General features: G+C 37.6%; 3 protein-coding genes and 1 long non-coding RNA gene across 4 annotated transcripts; 2 read left to right on the forward strand and 2 right to left on the reverse strand.

The window, feature by feature from the left end:
- Positions 1–767: 767 nt before the first annotated feature.
- On the forward strand, positions 768–3,324 carry LOC103403561 (chitinase-like protein 2). The gene is made up of 3 exons (XM_008342402.4): positions 768–1,344; positions 2,021–2,180; positions 2,721–3,324. The coding sequence occupies exons 1-3, from the start codon at positions 954–956 to the stop codon at positions 3,130–3,132; spliced, it is 963 nt and encodes a 320-aa protein (XP_008340624.3). The 5' UTR covers positions 768–953; the 3' UTR covers positions 3,133–3,324.
- A 2,907-nt stretch (positions 3,325–6,231) lies between these two features.
- LOC139190788 (uncharacterized) lies at positions 6,232–9,603 on the reverse strand. The gene is made up of 5 exons (XM_070811266.1): positions 9,551–9,603; positions 8,759–8,971; positions 8,516–8,675; positions 7,585–7,643; positions 6,232–6,643 (listed from the first exon to the last, which is right to left on the reverse strand). Exons 1-5 carry the CDS (start codon positions 9,601–9,603, stop codon positions 6,592–6,594), a joined length of 537 nt encoding a protein of 178 aa, XP_070667367.1. The 3' UTR covers positions 6,232–6,591.
- Positions 9,604–10,123: 520 nt separating this feature from the next.
- LOC139190607 (uncharacterized) lies at positions 10,124–15,302 on the reverse strand. Its single transcript, XR_011574925.1, has 5 exons — positions 15,085–15,302; positions 14,842–15,001; positions 14,668–14,736; positions 13,911–13,969; positions 10,124–12,969 (listed from the first exon to the last, which is right to left on the reverse strand). It is a non-coding gene; the product is annotated as an uncharacterized lncRNA (long non-coding RNA).
- A 4,239-nt stretch (positions 15,303–19,541) lies between these two features.
- LOC103423955 (acetate--CoA ligase CCL3-like) lies at positions 19,542–24,149 on the forward strand. Its single transcript, XM_008362028.4, has 3 exons — positions 19,542–20,029; positions 21,842–22,432; positions 23,016–24,149. The coding sequence occupies exons 1-3, from the start codon at positions 19,814–19,816 to the stop codon at positions 23,910–23,912; spliced, it is 1,704 nt and encodes a 567-aa protein (XP_008360250.2). The 5' UTR covers positions 19,542–19,813; the 3' UTR covers positions 23,913–24,149.
- The last annotated feature ends 826 nt before the right edge of the window (positions 24,150–24,975 follow it).

The following is a 24,975-nucleotide window of genomic DNA, read 5'->3' on the forward strand; positions in this document are numbered from 1 at the left end:
GAGGAGGTGGCGTACCATCGGCGGTGAATTGGGAGGATAAGGAGGAGGAGATTGCTCGGTGGTTTTAGAAGGCGAGAGAACATTACGGGATTATTCTTTGTTTCATTATGCTTAATATAGGCTATGGTATTTTAACAGCGTCAATATCTATCAAGTTTAAGGATACATGTTAAAATTTTAATAAAGAGACAAGGAAAGAGACACAACTTAAGGACAACAGACTCGCATTCGATATCATACAATCGACCTATCAAATCATATTTTAAGAAATCGCTACATAAATCCCACCTCTTTTTTCTATACAACAATTTTAGGGAGGAAGATTTAAGTTAAGTCTCCCAATGAACTAGTCACATTAAGTATCAAATTCAAATGTATCATTCATATGAGTTGGATCTAAGACACTCAATTATAGTTACAAATAAAAAAAAATTACAATTAGACTGTACTACTAATGATAATATCACCTCTTAATTGATTAAACATATAAGTAAAGTGATTTGACATACTCCGAATTTATTTTTCTATTTATTTTTTTCAGATTTTGGGCCACAAAGATCCAACCAGCAAATTTCCAATTTTAAGGTCCAAAGTGGACTACGCCAAGAGAAGAGCCAGCCAACTCAATAAAAGCCCAACTAAGTTCCAAACCTTTACTCCTGAAAACACAGCAAAAGCCCATCTGGATCATAAGTGGCGAGCAAAAGCTGATCGAATGCTCACTGCTTTTTGCTTCCCTTGCACTCAAAAGAAGAAATTAATTTGAAGCAAAAACAGAAGGTGGTGGGTGAGCGTTACACATTGACAGTCTCCTTCTAACCTTATTTGTTGCACACTCATTTTCTTTCCTCTTCACTCCCCCCAACCATTAATATTCTGAATTCCATGTATAAAATCTCATTCCATTTCCCCCTTCATCATCCCACCACACAAAATTAACCAAAGCAAAAAAAATGGAGAAAAAATGGCTTCTGCTTTTCTCAATGGCAGCTGCAACACTGCTAGCGGTCGACGTTGTGAATGGTCAAGAGGAGTCAGCGGTGAAGCCGTTGGTGAAGATAGTGAAGGGCAAGAAGGTGTGTGACAAAGGGTGGGAGTGTAAGGGATGGTCTGTTTATTGCTGTAACCAGACAATTTCTGACTACTTCCAAGCTTACCAATTTGAGGACCTTTTTTCCAAGCGTAACTCGCCCGTGGCGCACGCCGTAGGGTTCTGGGACTACCACTCTTTCATCACAGCGGCCGCTGAGTACCAGCCTCATGGATTTGGTACCACAGGTGGCAAGCTCCAGGGGATGAAGGAAGTTACTGCTTTTCTTGGCCATGTTGGCAGTAAAACTTCATGTGAGTTATAAAAAATTTCTTTCTAGGGTTTTTTTGGGTTGATTTGGTTGGAATTTCTTTAGGATCTCTTTTTCTCTATACCACTAAAGGAGGGCATCAGGCACCAATCTACATGATCTGGTACCAAATTCCAATATACTATATGCGGATCGAGTACTAATTTATAATACTTGATATCGAATATCAACAATCTACTGTATTTGGTACCGAGTACCAATCTACAGTATTTTGTACATTGTCGATAAAAGATGATAACGTTAATATATTGGCCAAATATCAACAATCTCAGGTATTGTAGATTGGTGTGCAGTGCCAAACAATCTTTTCTCATCATTCAAGTATTCAACTAGTACTTGCTTTGAAATGGATTTTATTAGGGTTACGTAAAATTATTTTAGTTTAAAATCCCCACAATTGCAATTAGGAAGAGTTGAATAATTTGGAATTTGGGGTTCTATACAACGGAATTGACACCTTAATTTGATCCTAATTAGCTTCTCACAACGCAGGATAAAAACTATACAAATCTAGGAATGTTGAGTGTTGTTGCTGGAGTTTATGACTCCAAAATGCTTTTCCTTGAAGTGCTTTTGAAGCTTAGATTTACAAGGATTTTATGCAGTCTTATATGTAACGAAACAAAGATGAAGTGATAATAATTTGTTTCAATTTTCAGGTGGCTATGGGGTTGCTACAGGAGGACCAACGGCTTGGGGTCTATGCTACAACAAGGAAATGAGCCCTAGCCAGTTATACTGTGATGACTACTACAAATACACTTATCCCTGCTCTCCTGGAGCTTCATACCATGGCCGTGGTGCCTTGCCACTCTATTGGTATAAACAATCCACCTAATTCCCAGATTTTTTTTCATATCCAGAATTTTGAGCTGTTATTAGCACTAAAAAATAGTCATCGTACGTTCTTTTCTAATGAAAAGAATATGGAATGTATGATAACTACTATGGAGTGTTTAAACAAAGATATGAGTTAGCTTCTTTCGTAGAATCTGTCATTCTTCGTTCTCGTTCTTGCAAATCATAGTTTGAGACGTACATAAATTATTCATAAAAAACACAAAGAAAAATTACTATACATGTAATTGTAAACTTGATTGACAAGAGGTTAGGAATGCTATTTCTAGAGGAAGGGATTCAAGTATATTGTTAATAACAATTCTTGACTTTCTAATTTTTAAAATTCAGAACTGTACTTCAAAATACTAAAATAGTCATCACACAAACTCTCTTACGGAAAAATTGGAATGGAAAGGTGTCAAACGACTATTTTAACAATTCAGCATCACTTTCTACTTTATGATTTTGTTTCAATTTTTGTTTTAGTTTTCATTTACTTTTGGGTGATTTTGAACTTAGGAACTACAACTATGGAGAAACGGGTGAAGCCTTAAAGGTGGACTTACTAAACCATCCAGAGTACATAGAACAAAATGCAACCCTAGCCTTCCAGGCTGCAATCTGGAGGTGGATGACACCAGTGAAGAAGAAAATCCCGTCAGCCCACGACGTCTTCGTAGGCAAATGGAAGCCAACCAAGAACGACACTTTGTCCAAAAGGGTTCCTGGCTTTGGCACCACCATGAATGTGCTCTACGGGGACCAAGTCTGTGGCCAAGGTGACGTCGACTCCATGAACAACATCATCTCCCATTACCTGTATTACGTTGACAAAGTCGGCGTCGGCCGCGAAGAGGCTGGCCCTCATGATGTGCTCAGCTGCGCTGAGCAGAAGGCTTTTCAACCTTCATCATCTTCTTCGTCTTCTTAAGGTTTTTATTCGATTTGTCTCAAGTTTATCTTTGTGTGATGTTGCAGTAAGCCCTGCTTTTTATTATTTGGTGCAAATTTTGTGATTTGTGGTTTACAAGTTCTGAATATTATCTGCATCTATGCAATTTGAATTGTATGAAACTGTGTTATTGTTGTATAATGCATATACTCGAAACTCTTCAATCTTCAATCCCATTTTTGGTTAGAGCCTTGCGCATGTATATATATCTGTGTGTATATATAATTAACACTTACTAGTTCTCATCACACAAATTTGGTTTTGCAATTGTACAAGATTGTTCTACACCCTGGATTTTTATTTTTATTTTTTATTTTTTGACAAACGATATTATTTACATTAAGTTTTTTGAACAAACGGTATTTTCTACACCATGGAGAAGAGGTGGACTTGACCTTACAATGTGGTCCAAATTCTTCTTTGGCGAGAATCGAACCTAATACCTCTCACTTATAAGTGAAGAAGAATATTACTAGATCCTAGTACTAAGTGATTGCACCCTGGAATTTAAATGCACAAAACATTGATCAAAATAGGCATTTAGGTTTAGGTGCATTGTTTTACAATTTTTTTTTTTGAACAAACGATATTATCTACACTAGGAGGGTGGGTGAATGGGTTAAGCCTTACACTAGGCTAGCCATACTAATGCGGTTTAAATTCTCTTTTGGTGAGAATCGAGTGAATAAGAATACTACTAAACCATAGTACTAAGTGGCTTCCTACTAGATTGAATTTGAACATGCATAACATTACGGATTAGGTCTATTGATATTCATACTTAATTTTAAGTTAAAGGTCTTGAATTCGATTTTTATATGCAAGCATTACATATCACCGACACTCACATCTCACATTTATCTACACAATTAGGATATGTCAATGATTTTTATTTTTATTTTTTGGATCAAATGATATATTTAGTTAAATTAACCATCGATAGAGTTTGAACTCATACCATCATACTAGAACTCAATATCTTTCTACCCCTGTAATATTTCAATGATTTCATTTTCTCTTAAAAGATGGTATTAGATGGGTTCGGTATTCGTGAGTGAGGACGGATCAATTTTTTTCACTTAACACAAATAAACAAGACTCTTGACTTTTAAACCCATTCTCAACTCAGTGACTAACCAATACCATTAAAGACACCTGGACTAATAAAATTATGCCAGGATGTCAGGATCTCAATATTTGGAAGAGAAGTGCAACTAGACCAGTTATTGAAAATTTGCAATCTTATCGATTCTATATATAAAGTCAATGACAAAGGTGAATAGTGATTTTGGTGTTATCAAGTTTCAATAAAAATTTGGACAAAAATACCCCCAAGATAAAAAATATCAAAGGTATCCCAAAATAATGTATCAAATAAAACAGGGGCATTTTCATCATTTCAACAATATTTGTTTATTAATTATTTTTTTGTGGTTTTTTTTTGTTTTTTTAAATTAGTACCTCACCATAGGCTAGCAATAATGTGATTCAATTTCTCTATTTTTAAACAAGTTCAAAACATCTTAATGTCGGTTATAAAAAAGTCATTCGCACACGGATGATAAATGTGATTAAATTAGTTGTCAAATGATTATTTTTTTTTACAAACGATATTATTTACACTAAGGGGAAGGGGGTGGGCTTAGCCTCACAATGGGCTAGCAATAATGTGATTTAATCAGCTGTTTATTAAATATTATTTTCTCTATTTTTAAATACGTTCAAAACATCTTAAGAGACGTGTAATACCGATTATAAAAAAAGTATTTTGCACGCGGATAATAATGTAATTAAATTACATTAAATTAGTTGTCAAATGATTGTTTTTTATTTATTAACAAACGATATTATTTACACTAAGGGGGAGGGGTGAGCTTAGCCTTACAATAGACTAGCAATAATATGATTCAATCAGTTGTTTATTAAATATTATTTTCTTTATTTTTAAACATATATTCAAAACATCTTAAGAGGCGTGTAATGCCGGTTATAAAAAAAGTCTTTTGCACGCGAATAATAATGTGACTAAATTAGTTGTCAAATGATTGTTTTTTTTTTAACAAATGATATTAACTACACTAAGGGGGGGAGGGGGTGGGCTTAGCCTCATAATGGGCTAGCAATAATTTGATTCAATCAATTATTTATTAAATATTATTTTCTCCATTCTTAATGTAAATTCTACAGAGACCGATTTTATTATGTGAATTCAGTTGCTTTAATTAGTTTATGAGTGGTTTCGTCTAGCATGATCTAAGATGATTCATTTACTTCAAATATTTGACTTTCCTTTTGTCAATTTACGTATATAAATACATTTAAAACGTGTAAGTCGCACGTAGCACGCACTGATTCAAAAAATGCCTTTGTCATTTTAATTAGTTTTTTTTTTTGGTGCTGTTTTTTTTTAATTAGTACCTCACAATAGGCTAGCAATAATGTGATTCATTTTTCTATTTTAAAACACGTTCAAAACATCTTAAGAGACGTGTAATGCCGGTTATAAAAAAGGTATGTCGCATGTGAATAATAATGTGATTAAATTAGTTGTCAAATGATTATTTTTTTAACAAAATATATTATTTACACTAAGGAAGAGGGGGTGGGCTTAGCCTCACAATAGACTAGTAATAATGTGATTCAATCAGTTATTTATTAAATATTATTTTCTCTATTTTTAAACACGTTCAAAACATCTTAAGAGACGTGTAATGCCGGTTATAAAAAAGGTCTTTCGCACGCGGATAATAATGTGATTAAATTAGTTGTCAAATGATTTTTTTTTAAATAAACGATATTATCTACACTAAAAGGGAGGGGGTGTGCTTAGCCTCACAATGGGCTAGCAATAATGTGATTCAATCAATTGTTTATTAAATATTATTTTCTCTATTCTTAATGTAATTTCTATAGAGACTGATTTTATTATGTGAATTCAGCTGCTTTAATTGGTTTATCAGAGGTTTCTTCTAGCATGATATAAGATTATTCATTTACTTCAAATATTTGACTTTCCTTTTGTCAATTTACGCATATAAATACATTTAAAACGTGTAAGTCATGTATAGAACGCCGTGATTCAAAAAATGCCTTCTGCATGTGCGTGAGCACGTGCATGAAGGCTAGTTATATATAAAGCTGGAGGCCAGTTTTGGTGTCATGACTTCGACAAAAATATTAGGACAAAATTGCCCCTCAACCAAAAAAATCCAAAAGCAGCCCAATATAATATATCAAATAAAGCAGGGAAGAGAGAAAAGAATAAAAAAAATGGAAGGATGAGTGAAAGTTGATGGTGCCCATGTGACACACCCCGTCCCGAAGGAGGGCATGCTGGCCGTCACGTGAGAGTGACGTAACCATTTGCACAGTACGGAAGCTTTAAGATACAATTTAAATTGATACACCCGAAGGTGAGTCCTAATTTTGTCCAATCTGTCAGAACACCGTCGAATTCCTCGTAGTCACCACACCTTTGTGATTCCTGAACCTGGAGGGGCGCAAAACCAAAATTGAGTGGGTCAGTAAAACAATTCTTTTCCAAATCCAAACATTTCTCAAAACGTTGTAACCCCTCTCCGTAAAACCTGTATACTTTCCCAGAAATGTAAAATATAAATATACATATATATTCTCAAAACTTCATTTTTTACTATCTCAACATTATCTCTTTATCAATCATGCCATGCCATGTCATCTCAACATTTCTCATATTAATTATGCCATGCCACATCATCTCAACAGTAATAAGGTATGAATGCATCAACATAATCATATCAGGTGCAAGAAAGTAATCAACCGTAGGCCCTCTAATAGCCCTATACGGTTGAACCTAGAGCTCAAAATCTATCATTATCACTCTACCGGAGTCACCTCTGTGACCCGTCCGGCCTTCTGCACACAAGTTACGCTCTAGTGCTTCTCATAAATCATCTGTGCACATAATCTAAGGTCACCCACCAGTCGGAATCTCACTAACACTCTCGCGACTGGTCTGTCGTACCCACTCCGCGTGGACTGTACGACTAGCATCTACTTGGATCCAAGGCGAGCGTGCGATGCGGTGAATACTATAAGCACTAAACCATCGTGCAGGATTTGAGCTCAATATATATCATCATCATCATAACAGTAATTAAATACTCATCTGTGCGTCCACCGCACCATTTCATACATATGCATCATAAATCAATTCTTACCTGTGCGTCCACCGCACCAATTCATACATATGCATCATATATTAATTCATGCATGGCATTTCAACTCACATTTCTATATACTTTTCATATCAATTCTATGCATGGTATTTCACTTCCCGTTTTTCCACATAATTCATATGCATTTCATTTTAAACATAATTTCATGCATTTTCAATTTCTGGGAAAACGTTAAGTATATATATATATACGGAAAACAAAACTGCCCACTCACCTGGAGTTCGCCCTACAACTCCCTAGCACAATACGCCAAGGCGTCATGACGATCGGCGCCTAAAACAATAATCAATTCCAACCTCAGAATTCATATCGATAGAATATATAACTTATATAAAATACGTCACTACGTAGATTGATCCGGAAGATCCACCCCTCAGATTTTAAATCCATAACTTCCAGAGGTCCACATTATACCTCTAGGACAACATCCTAAAATTTCATTACCATCCAACGGTCGGATCTCCGTCAATTTCCAAAACTAAGTGACGTTTAACATTTTATATTATGGACTTACAATTCCAATTCCGGAAGATCCGTAACTCGGATTCCCAATCCGTAAGTTCCAATAATCCTCAAATATTACGTATTACAACGTATCAAAGTTTGGTGACGATCCAACGGTCGGATCATCAATTCACATTTTCACCTAAATGTGAAAACTATAAAACGTTATTTGAACACCTAACCAACAATCTTCAATAACTTTCTCATACGGTGTTCAATTTAGGTATATGAATATACCACAGCGATCTACTCGACGTCACGGACGTCGACATATTTTTAAAATAATTTTATTTTTATTTTTTATTTTTACTGTAGCACCTTCTTCTTCCTTGGGTCGCCGGACTGGTTTTTCCGGCGGCCGTTTTCTGGGCAGTTTTTCAAATTGCCATAACTTTGTCATTTCTCAACGAAATCAAGTGATTCAAAAACGAAAGTTGTAGCCCTTGAAGAGACAAAGAGAATGGTACCTTTCCCAACACCTAATTCGCCGTAGTTTGGCCGGAAACTGCCTCGAAAGCCTCAGAGGTCGCCGAAAACTGGGTATTTTTCAAATGAGTATAACTTCTTCAATACTCAACGAAATTGAGTGAAACAAAAAGGAAAGTTGTAGTACTTGACGAGACGAAGAGATTGATACCTACCTCGACGCCTAACTCGCCGGGGATTCGCCGGAAAATGCCTCGAAAGCTCCGGCCAAACTTTGAACTTATCGATCTCCGTGTTCTTACGTCCAAAAACTTCCAACGAAGCACTCCGAGCTTCCTTGGAACCTCACTAAGCTCACTGTGAGCTTGGATTGTCCTAAAACAAAGTCAATTCGAAGATCATGAACAGTGCACTTTCACGGGGAGTTTAGAATCTAGGTTTTCCGAAGTAAAACTTACCTGAAATTGGTGTCTACGTGATCGTGGAGTCTCCAGGAGTTCGATGGTGGTCTTAACTCCGTCGTTGGTGGAAGTTTAAGGTTGTTTTGTGGTTGGTTTGTTCGAACGGAGAAGAAGAGTGACAGAGAGAGAGAGATTCGTGAGGGAGGAGAGAGAGACAGTATGCAGAAAATAGGGAGAGGATTGAGGGGTGTGGGGATCCCACGTGTCCAACTCAATCCAAATTGTTAAATTTTCGCCCCTTAGTCCCGTTTAAGGGCATTTTCGTCTTTTCATGTCCTCGGAATTAAAATTCCGGGACGGGCTGTGACAATCTTCCCTCCTTATAGAATTTCGTCCCCGAAATTCCAGCAACCAACTAAATCAACCATACTCCAACAATAGCTTCGGGTAAATCTTTCTCATCCGATTCTCTTTCTCCCACATACTTTTCTACTGAATGATTTCCTTCACAAAGCTTTTACTACTTACTCTGTCTTAATTCTCAGGACCTTCTTTTTCCAATCCAAAGTCGTCCTTGATTCCTTATCAAGTCGAATCCAATTTAATTCTCAATAGTTACACCAGAATCTCATGTGACGAATCTGCCACCTAGTGACAACGCATCGAATCATAAAATATGTTTTGCACCTTAACCAATTCTGAGGGCATCACAAGCTTGTAAGCAACTTCACCAACTTTTCGATAATCACTTAAGTCCGATTACCTTAGGATTTAACTTACCTTCTTTCTCTACCTTGGTTAATTCTTAAATTTCTTCGTCAAGCATTTAAGTTTCAAGTACGACCTTACCAAACAGGCCTAACTTGAAATTTAACAAGTATAACTTCTTCTCGATCTTCCATTCTTAATTTTTCTTCCGTTGGTTTTCAATCCACAAGATGATACTCTTGGCAAACGTGCCAGACATTAATCTTACTGTAGTCTTCTCACCAAGTGCTTCAGTTAGAACAAACTTTACGATCACCCTGATCGTACAATCATGTTCATTAAGCAATACAATTCACTTTCGCTGCCTCATATCAAAATCCTTCCAAGTAATGGATATTGAAGACTTTTTGGATTCGTAAAAATCTTGCATTCTTACCAAATATAATGCCTTCATAACTTCACAGCAAGAATGGTAATCATGATTTCTAAGTCACCCGTAGGGTAATTCATCTTATGAGATTCCATTTATCGTGAAACGTATGCAATCACCCTAACATTTGCATCAACATGCATCCAATACCATTCAAGAAACATCACTAAAAATTTATGATTACCACTATTCTCTGGGAATACCAAAATACGTGCATGAGTGAGGAAATACTTCAGTTGTTGAATCCTTTGCTCACAATTTCCTTCCCACTCATACATAACCTCTTTTCTCAACAGTCTCGTCAATGACAAAGCAATGACTGAAAAATCTTTCACAACCATCCAAGATAGCCTGGTAAGCTAAGAAATTCTGAATCTCAATTACAGCTCGTGGTTGTTCCAATTTCTCAATTTCTGCTATCTTTTAAGGATTCACTTGAATACCTTAAGAATATATAACAAATCTCAGAATGCCACCTGATTCGTCTAACTTTAGCATTTGCTACTTAGCATACAACCAACGTTCTCTCAATCTTTGGTTCACCGACTTAATACGTTTACATGCTCTGCTCTGGCTCAGAATATGCCAGAATATCTTCAATAAAAATGATATCAATCTATCAAGGCATTATTGGAATACTTCATCCATCAACTCATAAAACAGCATGAGTATCCACATAGCATCACCAAACTTCATAAGGACCATAACAAGTCCAGAAAACCATCTTATGATCAACGTCACTTATAATATTCAATTGGTAGTAACTAGATCTCAATTCAATCTTTGAATCTTTGCAATTACTTCTGAGCTGGTTAAATAAACATCAGTACATTACCATGGATAACGGTTCTTAATCGTTACCCGACTCCATTGTCTATAATCAATGAACAATCTCTAAGTCCATTTTCTTCCTCACCAACAAACTGGGGCTCCTCAAAAATGTTGTACTAGGTTGAATGAAACTTTTATCAACCAATTCTTTCAACTGAATTTCCAATTCCCTTAACTCATCCTGAACCAATCTTTAACATAGATTTATACCTGGCAACAAATCAATAGTGAACCTCATATCTCTGCCTGAAGGCAATCCAGGTATACTTTCAGGGAAGACATCAAGAAAAGTCTAACCCCTTTTTGACATTATTCACACTACTCCAAACAACATCATTTAGCACCACACGAGCTAATATTTTTGACAGCCTTTCGAAAACAATCTCTTTGCTCTCACAGCATAAATAACGACCTGACTCAATCCACTTTGCATACTTACAAAAGTAATCTCTGGTCATCCAGATCGATGGAAAGTACTGGTTTCCCTTAACATTCCGTCTTGTCACAATTATAACCAACCAATCTAATGGAAATAATTTAACCGACACAATACATACTCTATTACTACTAAGCATTCTGAATAAGTACAATACTAACATAAAATAATCTACTGGTTTGCTTGCTTAACGAATCCACGAATGAGTTATTAATATTACGGTCTGCAGCCCGCAATACTGATAAATCATCGTTGTCTCGATAAGTAGGCAACCACTCTCAAAGATATAACATTACTATTTTGTTACTCAATGCAAAATACATACACTCGTCTCAACTACATTTATTTACTACTCTCTAGGTAATAACATACATAATAAGAAATATATCAGCCGAAGTCAACTAGAATGACCAATACGGCTGATTCAACTCTTATCTCAATAATACGTCGGCCGGATCCACTCCGCGTGGTCGGTACGGCCGAGCCTATAACTCACCAATTTCTCATGTGTCAATCGAATCCACTTCTCATGGTCTGTACGGCTGAACATATAACTCATCAAATCTCTCTGTACTCACGGTCAATCCGACTAAACTACTAAATCCATAACTCTGCTGAATCAACACTATGATGTCATAGAAAACTGTTGGGTACAACTGATTCTAGGGACGATTCACAATTCTGTGTCCCCTCTGTTCACATAAACACATTCATTAATTTCACACTTCCCAAAGTGTTAATTTTGTACCTGCTGCACAAAGTACATTTCCTTTACTCGAGACACCTTGTCTCAAATATCTGGGATTACCAGTATATCCATCACTTTTACTCTGACCAGCGACATTAAAACCTCAGCTGGAAGAATTAACTCTAGCTTCACTTCTTTCGAAGCTCTGAATCTTTCTATCTCCTTGATATGACGAATCATTAACTTTATCGTCTTCTTTTAATTCCCATTCATTTCTTATTCTTCTTTATTCTCGTTGATCATGTTCTCAGAGTCCTCAAGACTCAACAGCATCTCGTATATTCCTGGTAAGAAGTATAATGGATAGTGGTCACCCAAAATACCACTTCCCTTTTTGCCACCCAGCTTAAAACAACATAACACCTCCACCAATAACAACAATATCTGGATGGAACAAGGCAAGTCTGAAAACTTTCTATAATATCCCTCGATCATCACCTTCCTTGTCTCATATTTGTAAACTCTTGTTTACTACCATCGATAAATGCCGGAGGGATAAACTTTTCCTTAAACAAGTCCTTAAACAATTTTAAATCGGCTGTTCCTCCGGTGACAACAATTAATACTCCTGCTTCCATCAGGATACACGTTCATAACTCAAACCAGGTAGTCATCTCGACCCCTTGTCAGAAGGAAGATTCCTTTGACTTGCATAATCCGAAACATCTTTTCCAAATGGTTAAACCGTTACTTCGCTCCCTCAGGTTCATCATTTCTCTTAAGTGATTCAAATTCAACTCATAACCCATCTTAAAATGTCCCTTTTTATAATAGACTGAATCACCATAATAATAGTTTCCCCTAAACCGTTATATTAGGGAGACTAAATTCCTCTAACTAAGTGGCTTGCTACGAGGCGGTGTAGTTCTGACAGAATTCACTAGAACTTCTCAAAATGTCCAAGATTGCAACCATGCTCTGATACCAACTGACACACCCCGTCCCGAAGGAGGGCATGCTGGCCGTCACGTGAGAGTGACGTAACCATTTGCACAGTACGGAAGCTTTAAGATACAATTTAAATTGATACACCCGAAGGTGAGTCCTAATTTTGTCCAATCTGTCAGAACACCGTCGAATTCCTCGTAGTCACCACACCTTTGTGATTCCTGAACCTGGAGGGGCGCAAAACCAAAATTGAGTGGGTCAGTAAAACAATTCTTTTCCAAATCCAAACATTTCTCAAAACGTTGTAACCCCTCTCCGTAAAACCTGTATACTTTCCCAGAAATGTAAAATATAAATATACATATATATTCTCAAAACTTCATTTTTTACTATCTCAACATTATCTCTTTATCAATCATGCCATGCCATGTCATCTCAACATTTCTCATATTAATTATGCCATGCCACATCATCTCAACAGTAATAAGGTATGAATGCATCAACATAATCATATCAGGTGCAAGAAAGTAATCAACCGTAGGCCCTCTAATAGCCCTATACGGTTGAACCTAGAGCTCAAAATCTATCATTATCACTCTACCGGAGTCACCTCTGTGACCCGTCCGGCCTTCTGCACACAAGTTACGCTCTAGTGCTTCTCATAAATCATCTGTGCACATAATCTAAGGTCACCCACCAGTCGGAATCTCACTAACACTCTCGCGACTGGTCTGTCGTACCCACTCCGCGTGGACTGTACGACTAGCATCTACTTGGATCCAAGGCGAGCGTGCGATGCGGTGAATACTATAAGCACTAAACCATCGTGCAGGATTTGAGCTCAATATATATCATCATCATCATAACAGTAATTAAATACTCATCTGTGCGTCCACCGCACCATTTCATACATATGCATCATAAATCAATTCTTACCTGTGCGTCCACCGCACCAATTCATACATATGCATCATATATTAATTCATGCATGGCATTTCAACTCACATTTCTATATACTTTTCATATCAATTCTATGCATGGTATTTCACTTCCCGTTTTTCCACATAATTCATATGCATTTCATTTTAAACATAATTTCATGCATTTTCAATTTCTGGGAAAACGTTAAGTATATATATATATACGGAAAACAAAACTGCCCACTCACCTGGAGTTCGCCCTACAACTCCCTAGCACAATACGCCAAGGCGTCATGACGATCGGCGCCTAAAACAATAATCAATTCCAACCTCAGAATTCATATCGATAGAATATATAACTTATATAAAATACGTCACTACGTAGATTGATCCGGAAGATCCACCCCTCAGATTTTAAATCCATAACTTCCAGAGGTCCACATTATACCTCTAGGACAACATCCTAAAATTTCATTACCATCCAACGGTCGGATCTCCGTCAATTTCCAAAACTAAGTGACGTTTAACATTTTATATTATGGACTTACAATTCCAATTCCGGAAGATCCGTAACTCGGATTCCCAATCCGTAAGTTCCAATAATCCTCAAATATTACGTATTACAACGTATCAAAGTTTGGTGACGATCCAACGGTCGGATCATCAATTCACATTTTCACCTAAATGTGAAAACTATAAAACGTTATTTGAACACCTAACCAACAATCTTCAATAACTTTCTCATACGGTGTTCAATTTAGGTATATGAATATACCACAGCGATCTACTCGACGTCACGGACGTCGACATATTTTTAAAATAATTTTATTTTTATTTTTTATTTTTACTGTAGCACCTTCTTCTTCCTTGGGTCGCCGGACTGGTTTTTCCGGCGGCCGTTTTCTGGGCAGTTTTTCAAATTGCCATAACTTTGTCATTTCTCAACGAAATCAAGTGATTCAAAAACGAAAGTTGTAGCCCTTGAAGAGACAAAGAGAATGGTACCTTTCCCAACACCTAGTTCGCCGTAGTTTGGCCGGAAACTGCCTCGAAAGCCTCAGAGGTCGCCGAAAACTGGGTATTTTTCAAATGAGTATAACTTCTTCAATACTCAACGAAATTGAGTGAAACAAAAAGGAAAGTTGTAGTACTTGACGAGACGAAGAGATTGATACCTACCTCGACGCCTAACTCGCCGGGGATTCGCCGGAAAATGCCTCGAAAGCTCCGGCCAAACTTTGAACTTATCGATCTCCGTGTTCTTACGTCCAAAAACTTCCAACGAAGCACTCCGAGCTTCCTTGGAACCTCACTAAGCTCACTGTGAGCTTGGATTGTCCTAAAACAAAGTCAATTCGAAGATCATGAACAGTGCACTTTCACGGGGAGTTTAGAATCTAGGTTTTCCGAAGTAAAACTTACCTGAAATTGGTGTCTACGTGATCGTGGAGTCTCCAGGAGTTCGATGGTGGTCTTAACTCCGTCGTTGGTGGAAGTTTAAGGTTGTTTTGTGGTTGGTTTGTTCGAACGGAGAAGAAGAGTGACAGAGAGAGAGAGAGATTCGTGAGGGAGGAGAGAGAGACAGTATGCAGAAAATAGGGAGAGGATTGAGGGGTGTGGGGATCCCACGTGTCCAACTCAATCCAAATTGTTAAATTTTCGCCCCTTAGTCCCGTTTAAGGGCATTTTCGTCTTTTCATGTCCTCGGAATTAAAATTCCGGGACGGGCTGTGACACCATGTGAAGGGGAAAGAAAAATATAATAAAAAATAAGGAAAATCATGAATATTGTATTAAAAACATCTTAAAATGCACGTAGTACCTCATAATAGGCTAACAATAATGTGATTCAATCAGTTGTTCGTTAAATGTTATTTTCTCTATTTTTAAACACAATCAAAATATCTTAAGAGGCGTGTATGCCGGTTATAGAAAAAGTTTTTTGCACCTGCATAATAATGTGATTAAATTAGTTGTCAAATGATTTTTTTTTTACAAACGATATTATTTACACTAAGAACGATAGGGGGAGGGGCGGGCTTAGCCTCACAATGAGCTAATAATAATGTGATTCAATCAATTGTTTATTAAATATTGTTTTCTCTATTCTTAATGTAAATTCAATAGATGTTGATTTTATTTGTGAATTTAGATGCTTTGATTGGTTTATAAGGGGTTTCTTCTAGCATGATCTAAGATTATTCATTTACTTCAAATATTTAACTTTCCTTTTGTCAATTTATGCATATAAGTACATTTAAAACGTGTAAGTTGCGTGTAGCACGCCATGATTCAAAAAATGTCTTCTGCACGCGCGTGAGCGCGTGCATGCAGGCTAGTAATATTAATATTGTTGTTGCAGGTAGGTAGAATTACTTAGTTGTATTTATACCATCTATGTATTGGAATACTGATTTTTTTTTCTCTTTAGCAATGTTTAGAACATTCCACTTCTTGTTGCGTTAAGAGAACATACAATTCTTCATATATGATAATGTCCAAAGTTTGAACGAGAAATAGAGTGTCTCTAATAAGTTTTTATATATGTACAATACTTTAGTAAATTTACCTATACATTAATCAGTAACATTAACCTTAATAACGATTTTATGTTTTTTTTTACTGATGAGTACTACAACACATTCCAAGAATTTTTTCCCAACTCTTGCATATAGAGTAGCTTCAATAACAAGTCTTACATAATTTTATAATTTCAGAAATTCTGCGTTATGTAGAAGAGTTGGCATAACAGTTACAATAATAAACAAATCATTAAACCACTTCAAAAATCAAGATGATATTCTTTTAAAAAACTAAATAAAATTGACGACGTATAATCCATTGCATTTTGAGTTTGAATTATTTCTTTCGTTTCGTGTTGTTGGAAAAGTGAGAGTATTGGATGGCTAGTGGTTTAGGCTAGTTAACATTCTTTGTGTAAATTAGGCAAGTTAGGCAAGTTAGGCAAGTTAGGAAATTAGGCAAGTTAGGCAAGTTAGGCTTATGTCTACTTTCTTTCCCTATATATATGTTTCATCTTGTAATTGTTTCTTAATGAAATACACATAAAAATTTCTATATGGTATCAGAGCAGCAACTCTAAATTCCTGGCTCTGTTGATGGCTTCCGCTAAGTTTCTTTTACTCTAAGCCAAGATGGCTGGAGAACATTATGAACTCTAAGCCAAGATGGCTGGAGAACATTATGAAGCCAAGATGGCCTCCGCTAAGTTTCTTTTACTCTAAGCCCAGATGGCTGGAGAACATTATGAAGCCAAGATGGTTGACAAGTCTTCTGTTTGATTTAGGGTTTCACAGTAAGGAACCTATATCTATGTTCTATGACAATCAAGCTGCCATGCATATTGCTTCCAATCCTATATTTCACGAGAGAACGAAGCATATTGAAGTGGATTGTCATTATGTTCGAGCACAGGTTCAAGCCAACATCATCAACACTCATTACACTCGCAGTCATGATCAATTGGCTGACATTTTTACTAAACCTCTTTCTACGGTTCAGTTCATGCGCATTCTGTCCAGGCTTGGCTCAAGGAATCCCCTCGATCCAGCTTGAGGGGGAGTGTTGGAAAAGTGAGAGTATTGGATGGCTAGTGGTTTAGGCTAGTTAACATTCTTTGTGTAAATTAGGCAAGTTAGGCAAGTTAGGCAAGTTAGGAAATTAGGCAAGTTAGGCAAGTTAGGCTTATGTCTACTTTCTTTCCCTATATATATGTTTCATCTTGTAATTGTTTCTTAATGAAATACACATAAAAAATTCTATACGTGTGCTTTAGATTGTTTGTATTAAACAAAATAATATGTACGACCACAGCTTCAAATAAAAAATTAAAAAACATGCACGACCATTCTCATGTATTCCAGGAAATGCACGATACAAAGTGTACGCACGACAAAGCATGCCCAAGGGGAAAAGGTGTAAACTAGAACCCTACGTGTTCCACAAAAATTTAAAAAAAAAAAAAAAAAAAAAAGTGGCTGGAAAATCTGGATATATGAGTCACTTCACTGGTGGTGGAGGCCAACAATGTCAGGCTGTCAGCTTCTTTGTCATAATTCTGAACTTCTGAGTCTCTGAGTCAAAGAGAAATAGAGAGAGAAACAGAAAGAGAGAAGAAATCACCATCCTCTAGGTACCGTTTGGTACGCAGATGAGACGGGACGGGACGGAAAGAAATGAAATGGAGGTTCGTGTTATGTTTGGCATGCATAGGACGGAACGGTTCGGATTTCGTGTTAAATGACTAACTTAGCCTTGTTTGTACACCTTCTTCCCTCTGACCCACCAAACTATTTTACTCTCTCTCTCCCCAACCTCCCTCTCCAAATCGAACGATTCCGTCCTAATCCAATGGTCCGACATCGACTCGCCTTCCCGACTTAACTGGCTCGGCATCTACTCGCCCCTTTCCTCCCACCACGACAACTTTATAGACTATAAGTTCCTTTCCTCCGCCCCACATGGAAATTTGGGTCGGGCTCCATTTCCCTCCCTCTGGTCAATCTCCGATTCAACTACTCCTTCTGGATTTTCCGCTGGAACGAGTCCGAGGTCGACCCCAACCACCTCGACCAGGACCATAACCCCCTCCCCGGCACCGCCCACCTGTTCGCCACCTCAGATGACGAGCTTAGCTTCGAATCGAGTCGTGTTCCGGATCAGATCCACCTCGCTTACATGGACGAAGATGACGAGATGCGGGTCATGTTCGTGACGCCAGACGGTGCCGGAGAAGAAGAGGGTTTGCTATGGTGACGTCGTCGTCGTCTGATGGGTTTGCTGGGATTGGGTTAGTAGTTGGGTTACTGGGTTTGTGGTGGAGGAAGAAAAGGGCTACGGGAGAGACAAGGGTAGAAGAGAGGGAGGTAGACAATGTAATTAATGAAAAATAAGATGGGTATTGGTGTCCAAAAAAATATAATTTTGTGTCTCACGGGATGGAAAAGCCCGTTCCAGGGGGGAGGGGGAACCAAAATCTAACCCATTTTCGTTCCGTGGGACACGCGTTCCACATAATTTTAGCTCACCAAATGTGGGACGGAACGCGTCCGTCCCACTCTGTTTCGTCCAATCCCACGTACCAAACGCACCCCTAAGGAATACAAATTTTAATTCTACTCAAAGGAATACAAGTTTTAATTGAAAAGAATAATTAGAATCAAATTTAATCTAAAATTTACACAATCACACTTAAATTGTTTAAGAAGTTTACAACACATTCTTATATATTAATATTGTTGTTGCACACAAGTAGAATTATTTAGCTGTAATTATACCAGCTATGTATCGGAATACTGATATTTTTCTCTCCAACAATGTTTAGAGCATTCCACTTCTTGTTACGTTAAGAAAACATATAATTCTTCACATATAATAATGGCCAAAATTTGAATGAGAAATAGAGTGTCTTTAATTAGTTTGTGTATACGTACGATACTTTAGTAAATTTACCTATACATTAATCAGTAACATTAACCTTAACAACGATTTTATGTTAATTTTTTTTTACCAATGAGTACTACTACACATTCCAAGAATTTTTTCCCAACTCTTGCATATAGAGTAGTTTCAACACCAAGTCTTACATAATTTTTTAATTTCACAAATTCTGCGTTATGTAAAAGAGTTGGCATAAGAGTTACAATAATAAACAAATAATTAACCCACTTCACAAATTAAGATGACAATCTTTTCAAAAACTAAATAAATTTGACGACGTATGATTTATTGCATTTTGAGTTTGAATTATCTTTCTTTCTTTTTGTACGTACTTTAGATTATGTATTAAACAAAATAATATGTACGACCATAGCTTTAAAAAAAAAAAAAAAAAAAAAAAAAAACACATGCACCACCATTCTCATGTATTCCAGGAAATGTATGCTACGACCATCGCTTGAAGAAGTATACGCACGACCAAGCATGCCCAAAGGGAAAAAGTATAAAGTATAACCCTACGTGTTCCAAAAAAAAACAATAAAAAGGCGGCCGGAAAATCTGGCTATATAAGTCACTTCACTGGTGGTGGAGGCCAGCAATGTCAGGCTGTTCGATTCTTTGTCATAATTCTGAACTTCTGAGTCTCTTAGTCAGAGAGAAATAGAGAGAGGGGTTTTCCGGTGCAACAGAGATGGTGGTGGGGCGAGACATTGACGATCTGCCGAAGAACGACGCCAACTACACGGCATTAACGCCGCTGTGGTTTCTGGATAGAGCAGCTCTGGTGCACCCCACCAGAACATCCGTGATCCACGGATCGATTCGCTACACGTGGCAGCAGACTTACCAGCGGTGCCGCCGTTTGGCCTCCGCTCTCGCCAAGCGCTCCATCGGCCTCGGCACCACGGTAACTTAAACCTTAATTATTAGTTCTGTCATCCATTTGACCTGAGTGCTAAATTTGTTTGATTTTTAAATTTTAGATTTTATTTTTTGTAATATAAGTTTTATATTTTTATAATTTTCTTGTCGAATTTATGGGAATGGGAAATGGAAAAGCGTTATCTTTCTCCTGTTTAATTGGTATTTATGGAAATGAAATTGCAGTCGGAAATTGTGTATTTGATGAAGCATTTAAGATCTCTGTTTGGTTTATTTATCCAAAAATGGTACTGTGTTGGGCTCGGTTCAAAGGCGCTTATGCAAAGTGCTTTTTATAAACATGACGGAATTTTGTTAAAGGTCCATGCTTTAAGCACTTGGAAGTGCTTCCTGCTAAACACTTCTCCACAAAGTGTTTCTACGACTCAGAAGCACTTTTAAGTTTTTCTGCCAAAAGTAGTCAGAAGTGTTTTTGTAGTCGTTAGAAAGCACTTAGAGGCCTTCGAAAAGCAATTCGAAAGAGTAGATTGTTTGGAATTTAGCTTGTTACCTTTTAATCGTGACACTTGAACCAACACATGTACTTATGTACCCACATTCGGCAGAAATAAGTGCTGCTCTTGACGATTGCTTTCTTGTTATGTTATGTTTCACATTCAAAAGCTCAATTTCTTTGTGTGTTGCCTTGGATTCATCCCTGTGTACCTCATATTTATATAATCCCCTTGCTTTTGGTTTTGTACCGACTGTCCGTTCTGCCTTTTGTCATTGTATTTATTTAATGGATTTCAATTGGTTTAACTTTGTTTTGTACTTGAATATTCAATGTTGCTGAGAAGAAACTTATAGACACTTGTGGCAATGGTTTCCGTATGTCTTTCCCATGGTAGAGTCCATTTCTCGAACTGCCCATTTTTAAACTAACTTCAAGTAACTTTATCGACCCAAAAACGATCCTTCCAAACAGCATTGGTTTTCCTTAGAAAGAAAGGGAAAAAAATAATCTCCCATGTCGATATGGAATCCAGTTAGAGAACAAAGAAAGACTAGTATTGTCCGTCTTTAACTTCAATTGGACAATTCGAAGATCCAATAACTTACCTGTGGTCCTGTAGAAAAAATACCTATTTCTACTCCAGATGCATGCGAAGAACTATAATATGAAATACAAATGCATCATGACCCTGGTCATTTGCAATGAATTGCTTTGGTAACATCTCCCTTCTCCTCTAAAATGCAGATGGGTAATAGCTTTCACCATCATTTCTTCTTTTTTAATCTTGTCCTTCCTGTTTTATGATCATATTTTGTTGAGATAATGGCCTTTTTGATATGTTGTCTTGCTTTTTTATCACCCCACTTCCGCGGCTGATAATTATGGTCTCTGCCCCATGCTAGTTATTGGGGCTTCTTGAAGTTCCTTTTTAGTTGTTGATATTCTATCACGAGATATTTTGTACTTGAAAATTCATAATGGTATCCTTTTCATGGACTTATTCACTTTTGACTAGCATGGAAGCATGGTTCTTTTGTTTCTTTGGTTACCAAATTTTCGTTTTTCATCGTATCGTAATACTTTAGCCGACCCCACTTAGTGGGAAAAGGCTTTGTTGTTGTTGTTGTATCGTATCGTAATACTTGGATTTCTTAAAAGGAATTCATTGTAATCTCTGAAACCATAAATCACACCTCTTTAAAATCTCAGATCAATTTTTTAGGTACCTTACGTATTGTATTATACTCTTGCATGGGATCTCACCATCAGCTTCTGCTATATGCTTCTTGTGTTGTGTTGGAGCTTGTTGATTGACACATCGCTTTTCTTATATTGAAACAGGTATCGGTAATAGCACCAAATGTGCCAGCCCTCTTTGAAGCTCACTTTGGAGTTCCAATGGCAGGAGCTGTATTAAACACTGTCAATGTTCGTCTAAATGCGGCGACTATTGCTTTCCTTCTTGGTCATTCATCGTCTGTAGTTGTGATGGTGGATCAAGAATTTTTTCCCTTGGCAGAGGAAGCTTTGAAGATCTGGTCAGAGAAAAGCAAAGGCCATTACAAGCCTCCACTCTTAATTGTCATAGGTGATGAAAGCTGTGATCCTATGGCACTAAAAAGTGCCGTGGGAAGAGGTGCCATTGAATATGAGACATTCTTGGAAACTGGTGACCCTGAGTTTGCTTGGAAACAACCAGAGGATGAGTGGCAGAGCATTGCTCTGGGTTATACTTCTGGCACAACAGCCAGCCCTAAGGGGGTGGTTTTGCATCACCGTGGGGCTTATCTGATGGCTTTGAGTGGTCCTCTTATATGGGGGATGACTGAAGGAGCTGTATATTTGTGGACTCTACCCATGTTCCATTGCAATGGTTGGTGTTTCACTTGGTCACTTGCAGCTCTTTGTGGGACAAACATATGCCTTCGACAGGTAAATTTCTTATATATGTAGTTACAAAAGCTGTACGTTTAGTTCAGCATATTAACTAGTTTTGTTATTCTCCCATGAATTTTTCAGTGTTAAAGCTTATATTGCATTCTATGTAGTCATTACCGCATCTTTAGAATATAGAAGGCCATCATATGCATGCGACTGTTGAATCCTCGTGCACAGAATGGCACGGTACGAACTTGTTGGCCCCAAGTACCATAATGACCCTGATTCCCCGAGTAAATATTAAGACCCCAATACAACATGCTCTGTGGAGCTCGTATGTACTTTCTGCAGTTTGGCAACAAGCTGCAGTTAAAGTAGCGTCAAGTTTTACATGCGTCATAAATCTATAATGTTCAGCCAACATTTTATGTTTGGTTGCACCCCTCTTAAGCTTCAGAACTGAGCCTCACATTTTCTTTCTCAAATTCTAAAATGTCTCTGTAAGTTGATGTTGGATTTATTTGGAGGTTAATTATTTTAGTATACAGTTCAGATATTTGCTATCTTTTCATTTAGTTTTCCCTGGTTGATTCGCTTAGACGTCCATGCCCACACTGCCCTTTGTTGATTTTCATAGGTTACAGCAAAGGCAGTCTATTCAGCGATAGCTGAGCATGGCGTGACTCACTTTTGTGCTGCACCCGTGGTACTCAACACTTTGGTCAATGCTTCCCCGGAGGAGACTATCCTTCCTCTGCCTCATGTTGTACAGGTGATGACAGCTGGTGCTGCTCCTCCACCTTCTATTCTCTTTGCTATGTCCCAAAAGGGCTTCCGAGTCACGCACACTTATGGCCTATCAGAAACTTATGGCCCCTCCACAGTATGTGCGTGGAAGCATGAGTGGGACTCACTCCCCCATGTAAAACAAGCGCGACTTAATGCACGCCAAGGTGTTCGGTACATTGGCATGGAGGGGGTAGATGTTTTCAACCCTGAGACTATGCAACCTGTTCCTGCAGATGGAGCTACCATGGGAGAGATAATGTTGCGGGGCAATCTTGTGATGAAGGGGTATTTAAAGAACCCAAAGGTGAATGAGGAAGTTTTTGCCAACGGGTGGTTTCATTCTGGGGATCTTGCAGTGAAGCATCCAGATGGCTATATCGAAATCAGAGACAGATCAAAGGATATTATCATCTCCGGTGGTGAGAACATCAGTAGCGTGGAGGTCGAGAACACTCTATATCAACACCCAGCCATATTCGAGGTATCAGTGGTTGCAAGGCCACATGAGAAGTGGGGTGAAACTCCTTGTGCTTTTGTGACATTGAAGCCGGGTGTCGACAGTTCTGATGAGAAGCATCTGGCAGAAGATATAATGAAGTTCTGCCGGTCCAAGCTGCCTGCTTATTTTGTTCCGAGATCCGTGGTATTTGGACCGTTGCCAAAGACCGCTACCGGGAAGATACAGAAGCATTTGCTGAGGGCCAAGGCCAAAGAGCTGGGATCTGCCTCTATGAGTAAGTTATAACTGCATTGTATTCGCCATTGTATAAAGGGCTAATAACAGCTTGAGTCATATTCAGTGCCTAGCTAGGTTCTCTTGCTCTTCTGTCATTTTTCTTTTGGTAAAAAGCGGGTGTAAGATTAAGCGACGAGAAGAGCGAAGGTCCAACATTCGCCTTCTCGGGTTTTAATGTGTGACCTAAGTTCTCTTATACAGATTACAGAACTATGAAAAATATATTGAGATTCTCTCAAAGCTTTACTCACGGTGTTTGATTTGTTGTTGCCGTATCTGAGGTAATCACCTATATTGACCTAGTCTTAAGTTAATACCATTTTTCAAATGTCTGATTGATTCAAAGGAACCAAAAAGGAGGATGTGACGATTTGGTAAATTATCCAGTTTAGTATTGGTCTCAAGAACTAAATGATGTGATAATTGTTAGGTCAATTCCTTTTAAGGTCCATTATTAGGTTTGATCCCAGCCATTGAGACATATTAATGACAATTGCTTATTAACGTAACCAAGTTAGCTATATCAGTGTGTTTTCAAGATTCAAGTTCGAACCTAACTTCTTCTCCGCTACCCTCTAGCTAATAAATAAAAAAAGATAATTGCTTGGATATATAAAAAGAAAATTAAACAAATCTAGAGGTAAGGGTACAAGCCTTAGTAAAGTGTGTATAATGTGAAGACTTGCATGAAATAAAGATGCTAAGCTGTTCCAGGCTACTACCATATAGAAAACTTTAAACATGTTACATCGTATTATGGTCCGATGTCACGTTAATATCTCGAGGATGTAACTAAGTCCTTCATCTATTCGGGAGTCCCGCTCCAAATCTATTTATTCAACTCTACATCAATTGAGAAATTATAAGGGTTTTTGGTCACTTGGAATTATGTGACTTTCAATTGTTAAATATCTCTAAAGTTCTACAATTGGAACAAAACCAATTTTATAACTTTAAGGATGTTCCGCGATTATTACTTAGGTGTGGTTAAAAGATATTATTTATTGACGTAGTTATCCTTAATCAATGTTGTATTTCTTAAATAGGATTTCTTGGGCGTTAAATATTTTAT

Source organism: Malus domestica, chromosome 13, assembly GCF_042453785.1.
Source record: "Malus domestica chromosome 13, GDT2T_hap1".
Lineage (NCBI taxonomy): Eukaryota > Viridiplantae > Streptophyta > Magnoliopsida > Rosales > Rosaceae > Malus > Malus domestica.